Raw genomic sequence first — 17478 nt, 5'->3', positions numbered from 1 at the left:
TCCAGCGGGGCATCACAACAAAATTAGGCATAATAATGTGTTAATTCCACGACTGTATATATCGGTATCGGTTGATATCGGAATCGGTAATTAAGAGTTGGACAATATCGGAATATCGGCAAAAAAGCCATTATCGGACATCTCTAATTATAATCAGTTAAAAAATGCTGAACGAGCAAGAATTCTCAGGATCGATGCAAATTTGTGTACCGTATTTTTCGGACTATAGGGCACATTTAAAAATCGTTTCATTTTCTCAAAAATCGACAGTGCGCCTTCTAACTTGGTGCGCCTTCTAACTTGGTGCGCCTAACGTGGCAGTGCCATGTTGGCATTTTTTTTCCATAACTTGAGTTGATTTATTTTGGAAAACCTTGTTACATTGTTTATTGCATCCAGCGGGGCATCACAACAAAATTAGGCATAATAATGTGTTAATTCCACGACTGTATATATCGGTATCGGTTGATATCGGAATCGGTAATTAAGAGTTGGACAATATCGGAATATCGGCAAAAAAGCCATTATCGGACATCTCTAATTATAATCAGTTAAAAAATGCTGAACGAGTAAGAATTCTCAGGATCGATGCAAATTTGTGTACCGTATTTTTCGGACTATAGGGCACATTTAAAAATCGTTTCATTTTCTCAAAAATCGACAGTGCGCCTTCTAACTCGGTGCGCCTAACGTACGGAATAATTCTGGTTGTGCTTACCGACCTCGAAGCAATTTTATTTGGTACATGGTGTAGTGATAAGTGTGACCAGTAGATGGTAGAGATACGTCCATCCATCTATCCATTTTCTACCGCTTGTCCCTTTTTGGGGTCGCGGGAGGTGCTGGAGCCTACCTCAGCTGCATCCGAGTGGAAGGCGGGGTACACCCTGGACAAGCCGCCACCTCATCGCAGGGCCTAAGAGATACGTGTAGACTGCAAATACAATGATTTGCAAATCCTTTTCAACTTATATTCAATTGAATAGACTGCAAAGACAAGATATTTAATGTTCAAACTGAGAAACTTAATTTATTTTTCAAATGATCATTAACTTCCATCTCAGATGAGCTCGGGCCCAGCAAAGCCGGCGGCGTTTCTGGGTGTTGTTTGTAAATGGCTTTTCGATTTGCATTGCTGTTTTTTTTTAATGCGGTTGCTTATTTGGGTTTGCTTTTCTGTCCCTAAAATGAAGCAAAATACGATTGTGGCGGCACATACCGATAGTTTGTCCTTTTCTACACGTTTCCTTTTTTCAAATTTTTTTGTTTTTTTTTTACGTTTCCAAGTTATCGCGCCCCCAGTCGACTTGGCTGGCCCCCTAGCGCACCCATGCAAAATGACGCATTTGCAACTACGAGTGATAATTAGTGGCAGTAAGTGGGGGAAAATGCCATTTAAAATACATATGTACAGTATATAGTAATATGGGAAATAGAAATATTTAAAAAAAAGAATTGGATCCGACCTTAGCTGGAAAATGTTTTGAGGGGTGACTCGCTGATTGAGTGTAAGACAACCTGCTCATCATGCTAATACTAAAAAAGCCCCTTGAGATAAGACAAATTAACGAGCTAAAAATAGTCATTTACATATCTTGCCACGCATTAATCAGTGATGTTGATCAGCTTGGTGAACTTACTATGTCTCCTTCAACAAACACCGATGTCAAAAAAAAACATTACTTACTGCATAAATTAATCATGCGATGCAAAAAAGAGATAATTAGATTGTGTTGACTGTGTATACTGTCTCTTTGCAATATATAAGTCAATGTGCAAAATGCACTATTTTATTTGGATTGCAGTTTAAAAATTATTGCATTCAATAATTTATGTTATTCAACATTTGCATGTTGTGCTTAGTATAATAACGTTGCAGTTTTTAACGTATGCACAGTAGAGGTGGGAATGTTTGGGCACCTCACGATTACGATTCAGGAGCTACGATTCGATTAAAAATCGATTATTGATGCATCTTAAATTTATGTATATTGATGCAGTTTAACATTTCTTTTTGTTTCACTAAAAAAGCATTTATCTATATAGCGTATATGAAAAAAAGATCAAAAATAGACCATTCATCGGCAGTGCACCTTATAATCCGGTGCGCCCTATGGTCTGGAAAATACGGTATATAAGACTTAAAAATTTTTGCGGCTCCAGACAGATTTTTGTTTTGTATTTTTGGTCCAATATGGCTCTTTTAACATTTTGGGTTGCCGATCCCTGGCCGAAAGTTTATGTGTTAAATAAATAATAATCTTTGTGATTAGAGAGAAGAATAGAATAGAAAGTACTTTATTGATCCCTGGGGGAAATTCAGCACCACAGTTCACTCACAATAAACAATAAACACTTAGTGTTTGTGTATAACAATATAAATACAGTCTATTATACAGCATTATTCACATGTGAATAAATGAATACAGTCTATTATACAGCATTATTTACATGTGAATAATATAAATACAGTATTATACGGCATAATTCACATGTGAATAATATAAATACAGTCTATTACAGGGCATAATCACATGTGAATAATTTAAATAAAGTCTATTATACAGCATTATTCACATGTGAATAATATAAATACAGTCTTTTATACAGTATTTTCCACATGTGAATAATATTAATACAGTCCATTATACAGCATTATTCACATGTGAATAATATAAATACAGTATATTATACAGCATAATTCACATGTGAATAATATAAATACAGTCTATTATACAGCATTATTCACATGTGAATAATATAAATACAGTCTATTATACAACATTATTTACATGTGAATAATATAAATACAGTCTTTTATACAGCATTTTCCACATGTGAATAATATTAACACAGTCTATTATACAGCATAAGTCACATGTGAATAATATAAATACAGTCTATTATACAGCATTATTCACATGTGAATAATATAAATACAGTCTATTATACAGCATTATTCACATGTGAATAATATAAATACTGTCTATTATACAGCATTATTTACATGTGAATAATATAAATACAGTCTTTTATACAGCATTTTCCACATGTGAATAATATTAATACAGTCTATTATACAGCATAAGTCACATGTGAATAATATAAATACAGTCTATTATACGGCATTATTCACATGTGAATAATATAAATACAGTCTATTATACAGCATTATTCACATGTGAATAATATAAATACAGGCTATTATACAGCATTATTCACATGTGAATAATATAAATACAGTCTATTATACAGCATTATTCACATGTGAATACTATAAATACAGTCTATTATACAGCATAATTCACATGTGAATAATATAAATACAGTCTTTTATACAGCATTTTCCACATGTAAATAATATTAATACAGTCTATTATACAGCATAAGTCACATGTGAATAATATAAATACAGTCTATTATACGGCATTATTCACATGTGAATAATATAAATACAGGCTATTATACAGCATTATTCACATGTGAATAATATAAATACAGTCTATTATACAGCATTATTCACATGTGAATACTATAAATACAGTCTATTATACAGCATTATTCACATGTGAATACTATAAATACAGTCTATTATACAGCATTATTCACATGTGAATAATATAAATACGGTCTATTATACATTTAAGTACAGTCAAAAAGGAACATATGCATTATACAGTCTGATGGCTGTCGGAATGAAGGACTTTTTGTGTCGTTCCGTGTTGCATTTTGGGAGTCTGAGCCTTCCACTGAACGTGCTCATCATTCTTTCCGCCACATTAACACATTATTTCATATCACTTGACAGGGTTGTAAAGTGCATGTAGGTTAGATTAGTATTGAATACAATTAAAATGAAGAGTAGGATTACTAGTTCAGTGATAATATTTGAGTGGGCCCCGGGCCCCTGAAGTCAAAATGGTGAAGATTGTCTTGATTTAGGTGACTCTGTTTAGCACACACGTGGTGGGTTTCCTGTTGGTTGTTTTCTTAGAAGCACACTGAAAGAAACCTTAACTGAGATTGGTCGTCTTTTCCCGCCCGAGAGGGATCATTTAATCAAGCGGAGATGCTTTGTGGACACACTGACAGCACCTTTTTGGATTTAGTGGGAACAAATCTTTGGTTCAGAAGAGTTGACATTATCTCTAAATTGTCAAGGTTGTGTCTCATATCCGCTGACTCTTTTTTTTTCCGAGAAAATGATTTTGTGACAGAGGCATGAGAAAATTCCTCTGGTACTGTTCCCCTAGCATTCAAAAAAGCGGTTATTCATCCTCTACTCAAAAGACCTAACCTCGATCCTGACCTCATGGTAAACTACCGACCGGTGTCCCACCTTCCGTTTATCTCGAAAATCCTCGAAAAAATTATCGCACAGCAGCTAAATGAACACTTAGCGTCTAACAATCTCTGTGAACCTTTTCAATCCGGTTTCAGGGTAAATCACTCTACGGCAGTGGTTCTCAAACTTTTTTTGTCATCCCCCACTTTGGACAAGGGGGAGTTTTCAAGCCCCACCTGCCCACATCGCCCCAACAGAACGCTAATGCCAAGCTTAACATTTTCAAATTTATCGAACATCAAGTAACATCAAGTTTTATACATTCAAACTCAATAACATAAAATAAAATCAAGTTCAATAATAAATAAAATAAGTGTGCAGCTGTGGTATAACTTGCATCAAGTTCAATATCAAATAAAATAACTTGCATCAATTCAATAATAAATAAAACAAAAGTGTTATAACTTGCATCAAGTTCAATAATAAATCAAATAAAGTGTTATAACTTGCATCAAGTTCAATAATAAATCAAATAAAAGTGTTATAACTTGCATCAAGTTCAATAATAAATCAAATAAAAGTGTTATAACTTGCATCAAGTTCAATAATAAATCAAATAACTTGCATCAAGTTCAATAATAAATAAAACAAAAGTGTTATAACTTGCATCAAGTTCAATAATAAATACAACAAAAGTGTTATAACTTGCATCAAGTTCAATAATAAATCAAAACAAGTGTCATAACTTGCATCAAGTTCAATAATAAATCAAATAAAAGTGTTATAACTTGCATCAAGTTCAATAATAAATAAAACAAAAGTGTTATAACTTGCATCAAGTTCAATAATAAATCAAAAAAAGTGTTATAACTCGCATCAAGTTCAATAATAAATCAAAAAAAGTGTTATAACTTGCATCAAGTTCAATAATAAATCAAATAAAAGTGTTATGACTTGCATCAAGTTCAATAATAAATCAAATAAAAGTGTTATAACTTGCATCAAGTTCAATAATAAATCAAATAACTTGCATCAAGTTCAATAATAAATGAAAATAAAAGTGCCACTTTGCAATCTTTGCCAAAAAAAAGGAGGACAGGGCAAGTGAACATGAGTTTTACAGTACTCCAGCATTAGTGGCTGCAATGAGCCTGTTTTGCACTGCACAGCTTTTCAAATCGGGGTTGCAGGCTTGACACTGCCACTGTTAAAACCTCATTGAATTTGGGGCTGAGCTGCCTTGACGCGAGTGTTTCCCGGTGAATGACACATTGTGTCCAATGCGCATTTGGCGCAACCCTCTTTATTAGAGCCTGCAGCCCGTTTCTTGACTTTGCCATGCGCGCCATCAGAGCAAAAGCCCACACAGTTTTCCCATTTAAGGTCGTGTTCTTTGAGGAAACTGTCCATTATCTCGAACAGCTCATCAGCAGTGGCTCTATTTTTTATGTATTTGCAAAACAGCAAATCCTCGCACAGTGACTCGCCATTCACAAAGCTTCCGCTTAGCCCCGCCCCCATTAGTTACTGTTGCTGTCTGTCAAACTTTCGCTCCTACCTAGAAATGTAAAGCATACAGGAAAAATAAGTAATTTACATTTATCTATATAGTGGATTTCACAGACAGAATCACAAAGTGATTTCCAGTGTGTATAGAAAATGAAAGCATAGTAAAAAAAAAAATCAAAGAATATAATAATAAAAAAATTTAAAAAATCTAAGTGAAATTTCCTCCCGTTCCTCGCGCCCCACCTGTCATGTCTCTATTCCCCAACAGTGGGGCGCGTCCCACACTTTGAGAAAAATGACTAATGATCTATTGCTAACGATGGATTCTGATGCGTCATCTATGTTGCTGCTTCTTGATCTTAGCGCCGCTTTCGATACTGTTGATCATAATATTTTATTAGAGCGTATCAAAACGCGTATTGGGATGTCAGACTTAGCCTTGTCTTGGTTTAACTCTTATCTTACTGACAGGATGCAGTGTGTCTCCCATAACAATGTGACCTTGGACTATGTTAAGGTAACGTGCGGAGTTCCCCAGGGTTCGGTTCTTGGCCCTGCACTCTTTAGTATTTACATGCTGCCGCTAGGTGACATCATACGCAAATACGGTGTTAGCTTTCACTGTTATGCTGATGACACCCAACTCTACATGCCCCTAAAGCTGACCAACACGCCGGATTGTAGTCAGCTGGAGGCGTGTCTTAATGAAATTAAACAATGGATGTCCGCTAACTTTTTGCAACTCAACGCTAAGAAAACGGAAATGCTGATTATCGGTCCTGCTCAACACCGACATCTATTTAATAATACCACCTTAACATTTGACAACCAAACAATTAAACAAGGCGACTCGGTAAAGAATCTGGGTATTATCTTCGACCCAACTCTCTCGTTTGAGTCACACATTAAAAGTGTTACTAAAACGGCCTTCTTTCATCTACCTAATATCGCTAAAATCCGTTCCACTTTGTCCACAAACGATGCTGAGATCATTATTCATGCGTTCGTTACATCTCGTCTCGATTACTGTAACGTTTTATTTTCGGGCCTCCCTATGTCTAGCATTAAAAGATTACAGATGGTACAAAATGCGGCTGCTAGACTTTTGACAAAAACAAGAAAGTTTGATCATATTACGCCTATACTGGCTCACTTGCACTGGCTTCCTGTGCACTTAAGATGCGACTTTAAGGTTTTACTACTTACGTATAAAATACTACACGGTCAAGCTCCTGCCTATCTTGCCGATTGTATTGTACCATATGTCCCGGCAAGAAATCTGCGTTCAAAGAACTCCGGCTTATTAGTGATTCCCAGAGCCCAAAAAAAGTCTGTGGGCTATAGAGCGTTTTCTATTCGGGCTCCAATACTATGGAATGCCCTCCCGGTAAAAGTTAGAGATGCTACCTCAGTAGAAGCATTTAAGTCTCATCTTAAAACTAATTTGTATACTCTAGCCTTTAAATAGACTCCCTTTTTAGACCAGTTGATCTGCCGTTTCTTTTCTTTTCTTTTCTACTCTGCTCCCAACCCGGGCTGGACCGCTAGCCTGTTCATCGGATGGGGACATCTCTACGCTGCTGACCCGTCTCCACTCGGGATGGTTCCTGCTGGCCCCACCATGGACTGGACTTTCGCTGATGTGTTGGACTTTCACAATATTATGTCAGACCCACTCGACATCCATTGCTTTCGGTCTCCCCTAGAGGGGGGGGGGGGGGGGGGGTTTACCCACATATGCGGTCCTCTCCAAGGTTTCTCATAGTCATTCACATTGACGTCCCACTGGGGTGAGTTTTCCTTGCCCGTATGTGGGCTCTGTACCGAGGATGTCGTTGTGGCTTGTACAGCCCTTTGAGACACTTGTGATTTAGGGCTATATAAATAAACATTGATTGATTGATTGATTGAAAATTGGGAGGCTTTTGAAAGGGTTTCTCACGTGTTGTCTAGCAACAGTACGGAGATCGCGGCTCGCCCGTAGCTATGTTGTCGTCCGCTTGGTCTTTTTTTTCTCTCCCTACTACGCCTTGAAGTTATTAAATGTGGTGTACAAATGAAAAGGTTCTCAACCGGCTCAAATACTGATTTGCATTTCCCTCCCCCGCAGGTGTGATGGGCGAGTACGAGCCAAAGATTGAAGTTCAGTTTCCCGAGGTCGTTCACGTTGCCAAAGGGTCCACTGTGAAGCTGGAATGCTTCGCGCTTGGAAAGTAAGGCAACACTTGCATCAGGCTCGGCACACTCACTTGCATATAAAAGGGACAGATATTACTAGAAAGGAAATGTTTTCTCAGGCACCCTCGGCGCTCCCTTTTTTCTCTCCCCCTATGTTAAGCTGAAGTCCTCATGCGTTTCCAGCCAAGACAAGGACTGGCATGGGAATGTTTTTAAAAAAAACATGCAGAAATTACAAATAAGTTATATTTTAAAAAGCATTTCGTAAAACCTGAACTGGTAGTGTCAGGTTCAAACACTGATGACATCTATTAAACAAGACAAGAGGCAAAGAATTAAACAGAGACAGAATTCAATATTGAGGAGAGTCGTCTGTACACTGTACCCTTATACAGTATCTCTGCACGCTCTGCCAAAAGATTGCACGCCTCCTTCTTTTAGCCACCGCTGTTTCCAAAGGACAAAGGTCGCAAAATGTTCACAGAAAAGGTCGTAAACAATTCACAGAAAAGGTCAGTTCAAAAAGAGTTCGTAAAATACTTCAAAAAGACGTTCATAAAACGGTTCAAAAAGGAGGATCAAGAAGAGGTCGCCTGGAGGGGAGTCCGGTCCTGCTTCCTCTCCGCTTTGAAGTCCTTGGGTTAGAACAATATCTTTCTGTTGATGACCATACATGAAAGAAAACAGAACACCTTCATTTTGCTCCCCCCCCCCCCCCCCTACACAGTGGAGTTTTAAGAGCCTTACTCTTGGTAGGTTTCAAAGACAGCTTTTGCCTTCTCACCAGACCCTCAATGTAACACAAAGTTTTTGTGATAATTTAGAAACAATTACTCTAACAGGTAGAACCAGTCCGAGTTGGTTTGGTATACTAAGTTAAAAGTTTAGTGATCAGTGTCCCCACCTGCTGTCGCGACTAATCCAACCCCGTTTTAAAGTTAAATGTTAAAGTACCACTGATAGTAACACACACATTTGGTGTGGTGAAATTAACCTCTGCATTTGACCCATCCCCTTGTTCCACTCCAAGGGGGTGAGGAGAGCAGTGAGCAGCAGCGGTGGCCGCGCTCGGGAATCATTTTGGTGATTTAACCCCCCAATTCCAACCATTGATGCTGAGTGCCAAGCAGGGAGGTAAATGGGTCTCATTTTTATAGTCTTTGGTATGACTCGGCCGGGGTTTGAACTCACGACCTACCGCGGACATTCTAACCACAAGGCCACGGAGCAGGCTAATTAAGTAAAAAGGTTGCTTATTGTCTCTTAATTTACTTTTCTAAATAAAGGGGACCACAAAAATTGCATTATTGGCTTTATTTTAACAAAAAATCATAGGGTACATTAAACATATGTTTCTTATTGCAAGTTTGTCCTTAAATAAAATAGTAAACATACAAGACAACTTGTCTTTTAGTAGTAAGTAAACAAACAAAGGCTCCTAATTTAGTCTGCTGACATATGCAGTAACATATTGTGTCATTTATCATTCTATTATTTTGTCAACATTATTAAGGACAAGTGGTTGAAAATGAATTATTAATCTACTTGTTCATTTACTGTTAATATCTGCTTACTTTCTCTTTTAACTTGTTCTATCTACACTTCTGTTAAAATGTAATAATCACTTATTCTTCTGTTGTTTGGATGTTTTACATGAGTTTTGGATGACACCACAAATTTGGGTATCAATCCGATACCAAGTCGTTACAGGATCATACATTGGTCATATTCAAAGTCCTCATGTGTCCAGGGAAGTTAGTTCCTCGTGTTATAAACATGATATACATTTTTTTTTTTTAATGAAAATGATGAGGTGGCGACTTGTCCAGGGTGTACACCGCCTTCCGCCCGATTGTAGCTGAGATAGGCTCCAGCACCCTCCGCGACCCCGAAGGGAATAAGCGGTATAAAATGGAAATGGAAAAAAGATTTTGTGATGCTAAAAAATATCGATGTAATCATAGTAGTATCAACTATACGCTCCTGTACTTGGTATCATTACAGAGGATGTCAGGTGTAGATTCACCAATGGCGTTTGTTTACATTTTGACGCCGGTGAGCTACGGTGTGTAGTGAAGCATGTTTAGCTATTCCTCGTCCTGCAGGGATGATACTTTCATATATTTTAAACTTAATCTAATATCGCAACAAATATTATATCATCAAACATTCCAAACATCAAAATAAGTACTTAAAGATCTGCTTGACTCATGATTTTGAAGCAACTTATCCATCATATTGTACAATGTAAAAAAAAAAATTTCCGTAAAAACTGGGAGCTCAGTTGCCAGAATTTTACCATAAAAACACAAAACAAAACAAAATGTGTAATATTGTTTTTCCATTTACAGTAATACACCGTAAAAACAACGACCGTAGGTTTGACCGTATTCCCATTTATATTTACATTATACATTTTAAAAAACATTGTACATTTTATGGTAAAATTTCGGCAGCTAAACTTTACTCTAAAATCTACATATTTTTCTTACAGTTTACGTAAAAATATATAAGAATAAATCATTGTGTAATGAAGCAATTTAAAATATATATATTGTTCACTGTTACAAGCAGCCATAACTGCCATGTGGCCCCCAATTAAAACAGGTTTGACACCCCTGAGGTAGTCTTAAACGCTCTTAATTTAATTCAAGAAACTTTATTATTGAATCTTCACAGCTATGTTAATATTATATTCATATTTTTAACATATTTTTATAAATGACATATTTAAATGGAAGAAAAAAAATGAGTTAAACTTTACAAAAGCTAAGGGCTCTCACTTTTTTTAAACATCCCCTCCTTAGACCCTCACCTTTTTACTGTGTTTTGTCCAACAGCAAAAATACCAAGTGAGCCACACCAAAGTGCACACACAGTATAGATATTTTTGGACTTGACCAGAGTAACGAACCACAAGTGTGAGCGCAGGCTCGGATCTGAACATTTTTCATAATATGATTAAAGTTAAAACGTTTGACTTTTACTCACTGGGGTCTGACGTAAATCCTGCAGTTTTTAAAATATTCAGCAGGGGGACCTTATAAGCCCTTGAACCTTTTGTATGACCATAACGTTAGTGTGACCAAGGACACTTTCATCATGAAAAAGCCTTAAATGTCGTCTTCCTTCCCATATTCTATTTCAACCAAATTACAAATGCCCCTTTTAAGTACAAATTTAGTCAAATCTTAACTATAAAATTACAACATATCAAGAAACCTTGAGTGAATTGTGTTGTTGCCAATATAGCAATAATGGTATGAACTCGGTGATATTCAGCTTTTTAAAAGAAACTCATGCAGTATTACTTTAAGAAATGAAACTTCTGCATTCATTGCGGAAATAATGATGATTCCAGCTTGATTATTGATCAGAACACCTGCACAAGGCTCCGATGTACCGTGAATCCCTGCGTATTCTCAATTCAGCATTGACAACACCACTAATTCAACTTTTTTTAAATGTTTTGTGTCATATGATCTGTCTTCTTGTTTTGTGTTTGTTATAGTTCTCCTATGTTTAAGTCTAATTCTGCTTCAGCGCACTTTCCTTTGTTTACGTTTGGTTGCCAGGTGCGCTGAACTTACACACCAGTTTCTGTTTAGTGATCAGTGTCCCCACCTGCTGTCGCAACTAATCCAACCCTGTTTTATACCCGTCTCGCCGTTTACTCGGTGCAGGTAGAAATAGAGAGCCCCCCATTGACTCCATTATTGTGAGCTGACTTTTTATTTAGTTATTTATTTACGATTTAGAATGCATTAAAAAAGAAAAAGTATATGTGTACTTCTCCTATATATGGATTGTGAATGATAGACAGCACATTTCTTTCTACATGTCTTATTAATGTTTGCGTATTTCCAGTATGACTCATCTGGTAATGGGGTCAGAGTGCAGAAGTGGGTATTCGGAGCGGAATAGTCAAAATGGCTGACTGAATTTGTGGCATTTTGTGATGTTCAGAAGGTATTTTCACATATTTTGCGGAATTTTAAATACAATTGGATATGGTTTAATGGAGACAATGAAACACAATTAATAATTTAAAGTCAACTTGTTTTTCCACTCTACTCGTACTTTAGTGGGACCCCAAAAATATACTGAGGGACCCCATATTTATGACTTGATGGGGTCCCTGGGAAAATTCCTAGCGCCAACACTTTTTATATAGTTATTTATTTACGACTTAGAATGCATAAAAAAAGAAAAACATATGTGTACCTATTCTGTAGTAATTTATAAATATGTGATAAGATGGAAATATCAGCATAAACATTACCTCGTAGTAATAATACAGCATAAATTACATGTTAATTTGAGGTTTAAATGGCTTTATTTAAATGTGTTTATTTGCGACTAGCCGGGATCTATTTAAACTTAAATGTATACCATACTGTATATTTAATATAAATATATTTTGATAGTAAAGCATTTCACATATTTTTAAAAAGCGGACCTGTATTCCTGCTCTGGAGTTTCATGTCTCTCTCCTTGAGTCCAGTGCAGTATAAACTATAGTTAGCTCTAGGTTATCAATGCTAAAAATACTTAGTCTGCGTTAGCACTTATAATAACAACATCATTAATATTTGGTTAATATTCGAGTCACGAGATGTAAATAAAGTATTGTTTGCGGGTTTTGAATGGTTATTTAGAGAGTTTTGTGGGCAAAATAGAGAGCCCCTATTAACTACATTATTGTGAGCGGAATTTTTGTTTATTTATTTATTTACGACTTCCATAATAAAATAAAAAGATATGTGTACCTATTCTGTAGTAATTTATAAATATGTGATGAGATGGAAATAACAGCATAAACATTACATCGTAGTAATATTACAGCATAAATGACATGTGCAGCATAAACTACAGTTAGCTCTCAGTTATCAATGCTAAAAATACTTAGTCTGCGTTAGCACTTATAATAACAACATTATTAATATTTGGTTAATATTCAGGTCACGAGATGTAAATAAAGTATTGTTTGCAGGTTTTGAATGGTTATTTAGAGAGTTTTGTGGGCAAAATAGAGAGCAGAGCCCCTATTGACTCCATTATTGTGAGTGGACTTTTTATTTTCGTACTTATTTACGACTTAGGATGCATAATAAAAGAAAAATATATGTGTACCTATTCTGTAGTAATTTATAAATATGTGATGAGATGGAAATAACAGCATAAACATTACCTCGTAGTAATATTACGGCATAAATGACATGTGCAGCATAAACTACAGTTAGCTCTCAGTTATCAATGCTAAAAATGCTTGGTCTGCGTTAGCACTTATAATAACAACATTATTAATATTTGGTTAATATTCAGGTCATGAGATGTAAATAAAGTATTGTTTGCGGGTTTTGAATGGTTATTTAGAGGGTTTTGTGGGCAAAATAGAGAGCCCCTATTGACTCCATTATTGTGAGCAGACTTTTTATTTATTTATTTACGTCTTAGGATGCATAATATAAGAAAAATATATATGTACCTATTCTGTAGTAATTTATAAATATGTGATGAGATGGAAATAACAGCATAAACATTACCTCGTAGTAATATTACAGCATAAATGACATGTGCAGCATAAACTACAGTTAGCTCTCAATTATCAATGCTAAAAATACTTGGTCTGCGTTAGCACTTATAATAATAACATTATTAATATTTGGTTAATATTCGGGTCACGAGATGTAAATAAAGTATTGTTTGTGGGTTTTGAATGGTTATTTAGAGAGTTTTGTGGGCAAAATAGAGAGCAGAGCCCCTATTGACTCCATTATTGTGAGCGGACTTTTTATTTTCGTACTTATTTATGACTTAGGATGCATAATAAAAGAAAAATATATGTGTACCTATTCTGTAGTAATTTATAAATATGTGATGAGATGGAAATAACAGCATAAACATTACCTCGTAGTAATATTATGGCATAAATGACATGTGCAGCATAAACTACAGTTAGCTCTCAGTTATCAATGCTAAAAATACTTGGTCTGCGTTAGCACTTATAATAACAACATTATTAATATTTGGTTAATATTCAGGTCATGAGATGTAAATAAAGTATTGTTTGCGGGTTTTGAATGGTTATTTAGAGAGTTTTGTGGGCAAAATAGAGAGCCCCTATTGACTCCATTATTGTGAGCAGACTTTTTATTTATTTATTTACGTCTTAGGATGCATAATATAAGAAAAATATATATGTACCTATTCTGTAGTAATTTATAAATATGTGATGAGATGGAAATAACAGCATAAACATTACCTCGTAGTAATATTACAGCATAAATGACATGTGCAGCATAAACTACAGTTAGCTTTCAGTTATCAATGCTAAAAATACTTAGTCTGCGTTAGCACTTATAATAACAACATTATTAAAATTTGGTTAATATTCAGGTCACGAGATGTAAATAAAGTATTGTTTGCAGGTTTTGAATGGTTATTTAGAGAGTTTTGTGGGCAAAATAGAGAGCAGAGCCCCTATTGACTCCATTATTGTGAGCAGACTTTTTATTTATTTATTTACGTCTTAGGATGCATAATATAAGAAAAATATATATGTACCTATTCTGTAGTAATTTATAAATATGTGATGAGATGGAAATAACAGCATAAACATTACATCGTAGTAATATTACAGCATAAATGACATGTGCAGTATAAACTACAGTTAGCTCTCAATTATCAATGCTAAAAATACTTGGTCTGCGTTAGCACAACATTATTAATATTTGGTTAATATTCGGGTCACGAGATGTAAATAAAGTATTGTTTGTGGGTTTTGAATGGTTATTTAGAGAGTTTTGTGGGCAAAATAGAGAGCAGAGCCCCTATTGACTCCATTATTGTGAGCGGACTTTTTATTTATTTACGTATTAGGATGCATAATAAAAGAAAAATATATGTGTACCTATTCTGTAGTAATTTATAAATATGTGATAACATGGAAATAACAGCATAAACATTACCTCGTAGTAATATTCCAACATAAATTACATGTTGATTTGAGGTTTAAATGGCTAAGCGTTGCAATTCACAGGAAGGGGTTTCTCGATTACTTGTGTTTATTTGCGACTAGCAGGGATCTATTATAAACTTAAATGTATACCATACTGTATATTTAATATAAATATATTTTGATAGTAAAGCATTTCACATATTTTAAAAAAGCGGACCTGTATTCCTTCTCTGGAGTTTTCATGTCTTAAAATGTACTAAAAGTAGTGGCTGGCAATTTGTTACTCTAATAGCTTCATATTTTTCACTCCACTTTGCTTTATGCTTTTAGGGGATTTATTAAAAAAAAAGAAAGAAGAATACTGGGGAAAAAAGTTAACTATACGAAATGCTTTTATTTTGTCATTAGCCCTGTGCCTTCCATTAGCTGGAGAAAAGTGGACGCCACACCTTTCCCGAGGAAGGTGGACATGAGGAAAGCGAGCGGCGTTCTGGAAATCCCTTACTTCCAACAGGAGGATGCTGGCACGTACGAGTGTGTGGCGGAGAATTCCAGGGGAATGAACACAGTGAAAGGAAAGCTCTCGTTCTATGGTAAGTTCTCTGGCGTTCCAATGGTCCGTCAATATTTAACCTCTGCACACCACATCCTGGGAACCAGTGTCCTCTGCAGTGGACATTGTGTTTTCCGTAAACGAGCGATTTATTTCCGTGATTTGTAACTCCGACAAAAGACATGAACCAAAAGGACGCTGCACTGCAAAAACTGAAATCTAAGTAAGATGAAATATCTCAAATAAGGGTGATATTTGCTTCTTTTCTGTCTGATAAGATAATTCTTCTCACTAAGCAGATTTGATGTTAGTGTTTTACTTGTTTTAAGTGTTTTGGTCCTAAATGATCTCAGGAAGATATTACAGCTTGTTGCTGAGATTTGATGACCTATATTGAGTAAAACATGCTTGAAACTAGAATATCAACTGTTGCAAAGCTGTATAAAAAGTATAAAACTACTTTTTTTAAGTAATAATTTCTTACTTCAAGCATGAAAAAAAAAAATCATGATTTTGACACAATTAATTGATTGATTCATTGATTGAAACTTTTATTAGTAGATTGCACAGTACAGTACATATTCAGTACAATTGACCACTAAATGGTAACACCCGAATAAGTTTTTCAACATGTTTAAGTCAGGGTCCACGTAAATCAATTCATGGTAATTGTGTCTCATAATTAAAACAGATGACAGCCAAATGAACTTTGCTGTTTTATTTTCAATGAAACAATAGAAAATACGTACTCATATAGTAGTACAGTTGGCACAGTACAGCAAACTGACAGTTGATATTTAAACATTTGACATTTCAAACAATTTTCAACAGAAATAGTTCATGCACATTCAGATAAATACCTCAAAATTACAATTAAAAAAATGTTGCACTAATTGACTGAAAGAGCACGCACTTGGCGTGATGATGTCATGTTATCGATGGAAAAATGCATTTTTAGACCATATGATTTGCATGAGCGGCTAAGAAACTTGTTGCCTTCCCATTAAGAACAATAAATTAGTTTTTAGTATAAGTTTGCTGGTTTCAAGAAATGTAATGCCGAGCGCATATCATTATGTCAAGATAACGGCACTAGCATTTACTTAATTTAAGAATATTTTTCCAAATATTGAGCAAAAAGGTCTCTTTTTTTTCTACCAAGAAAAGTGCACTTGTTATTAGTGAGTATATACTTATTTTAAGGTATTTTTTGGGTTCATTGAGGTTAGCTAATTTTACTTGTTTTGGAAAGTTTTGACAAGCCACATTTTCTTGTTCTATTGGCAGATAGTTTTACTTAGTTCAAATAAAATACCCCTAATTTTTGTATTTTTTTTTCTTGTTTTTGAACACTGACTTTTTGCAGTGTGGTTCTCAGGATGATATCCCTATCCGTATCTGCAGAAACCGTCGACACTCGGGTGTGTCACGAGTGTGGCTTTCATGAGAAGAGTTTCGTTTTAACCGCCCATCAAAATGATTAAAGACTGTCAGCCATGATGCCTCTAATATTTTAATCCAGATTAAAAGGGTTTATGGGGATGACGCCCAGCCCTTGCGCCCGACCTTGTTGGTGAGCTTTGTATTGGGTTCCACCAGATGGCCACATGGCTGACGTCCTTCCAACTTCACCGGAGATCAGAGCTTTTAAAATGCTCTACACGGAGACCAGTGGCACATATGTCAGGGACCTAATCTGCCCCACGGCATCTGGATTGATAGTGTGGGTGTGGGGGGGTCAGTGGATCCACTCTTGTTGCCGACAGTCCAGTTGACCACTCAGATCTGTAGGCAGTATCGTACCTGTTATCATAGTTTTATTAGTGATGCTCCCAGTGCAGGAAATATATTCTAATATGTATTCTCAGAAAATGGTCTCTTATTCAAACGACCTTCATCATTATATGCTCTCAGACTTACAAAACCCAAAACCGCTGAAGTGGGCACATTGTGTAAATGGTAAATAAAAAGACAATACAATGATTTGCAAAT

At 35.7% G+C, this 17478-nt stretch overlaps 1 protein-coding gene across 1 annotated transcript in view; it reads left to right on the top strand.

The window, feature by feature from the left end:
- The window catches only part of LOC133649041 (contactin-4-like), a 427627-nt gene that overhangs the window by 205557 nt on the left and 204592 nt on the right, over positions 1-17478 (top strand). Inside the window, exons 7-8 of the mRNA XM_062045757.1 lie at positions 7905-8007; positions 15342-15526. Coding sequence (XP_061901741.1) covers positions 7905-8007; positions 15342-15526 — 288 coding nt within the window. The remainder of the gene's footprint in view (positions 1-7904; positions 8008-15341; positions 15527-17478) is intronic.

This window comes from Entelurus aequoreus, linkage group LG01 (assembly GCF_033978785.1).
Source record: "Entelurus aequoreus isolate RoL-2023_Sb linkage group LG01, RoL_Eaeq_v1.1, whole genome shotgun sequence".
Taxonomy (NCBI): Eukaryota; Metazoa; Chordata; class Actinopteri; order Syngnathiformes; family Syngnathidae; genus Entelurus; species Entelurus aequoreus.
Note: the sequence above shows the minus strand (reverse complement) of the source record. Positions and strands in the feature narration are given on the sequence as shown.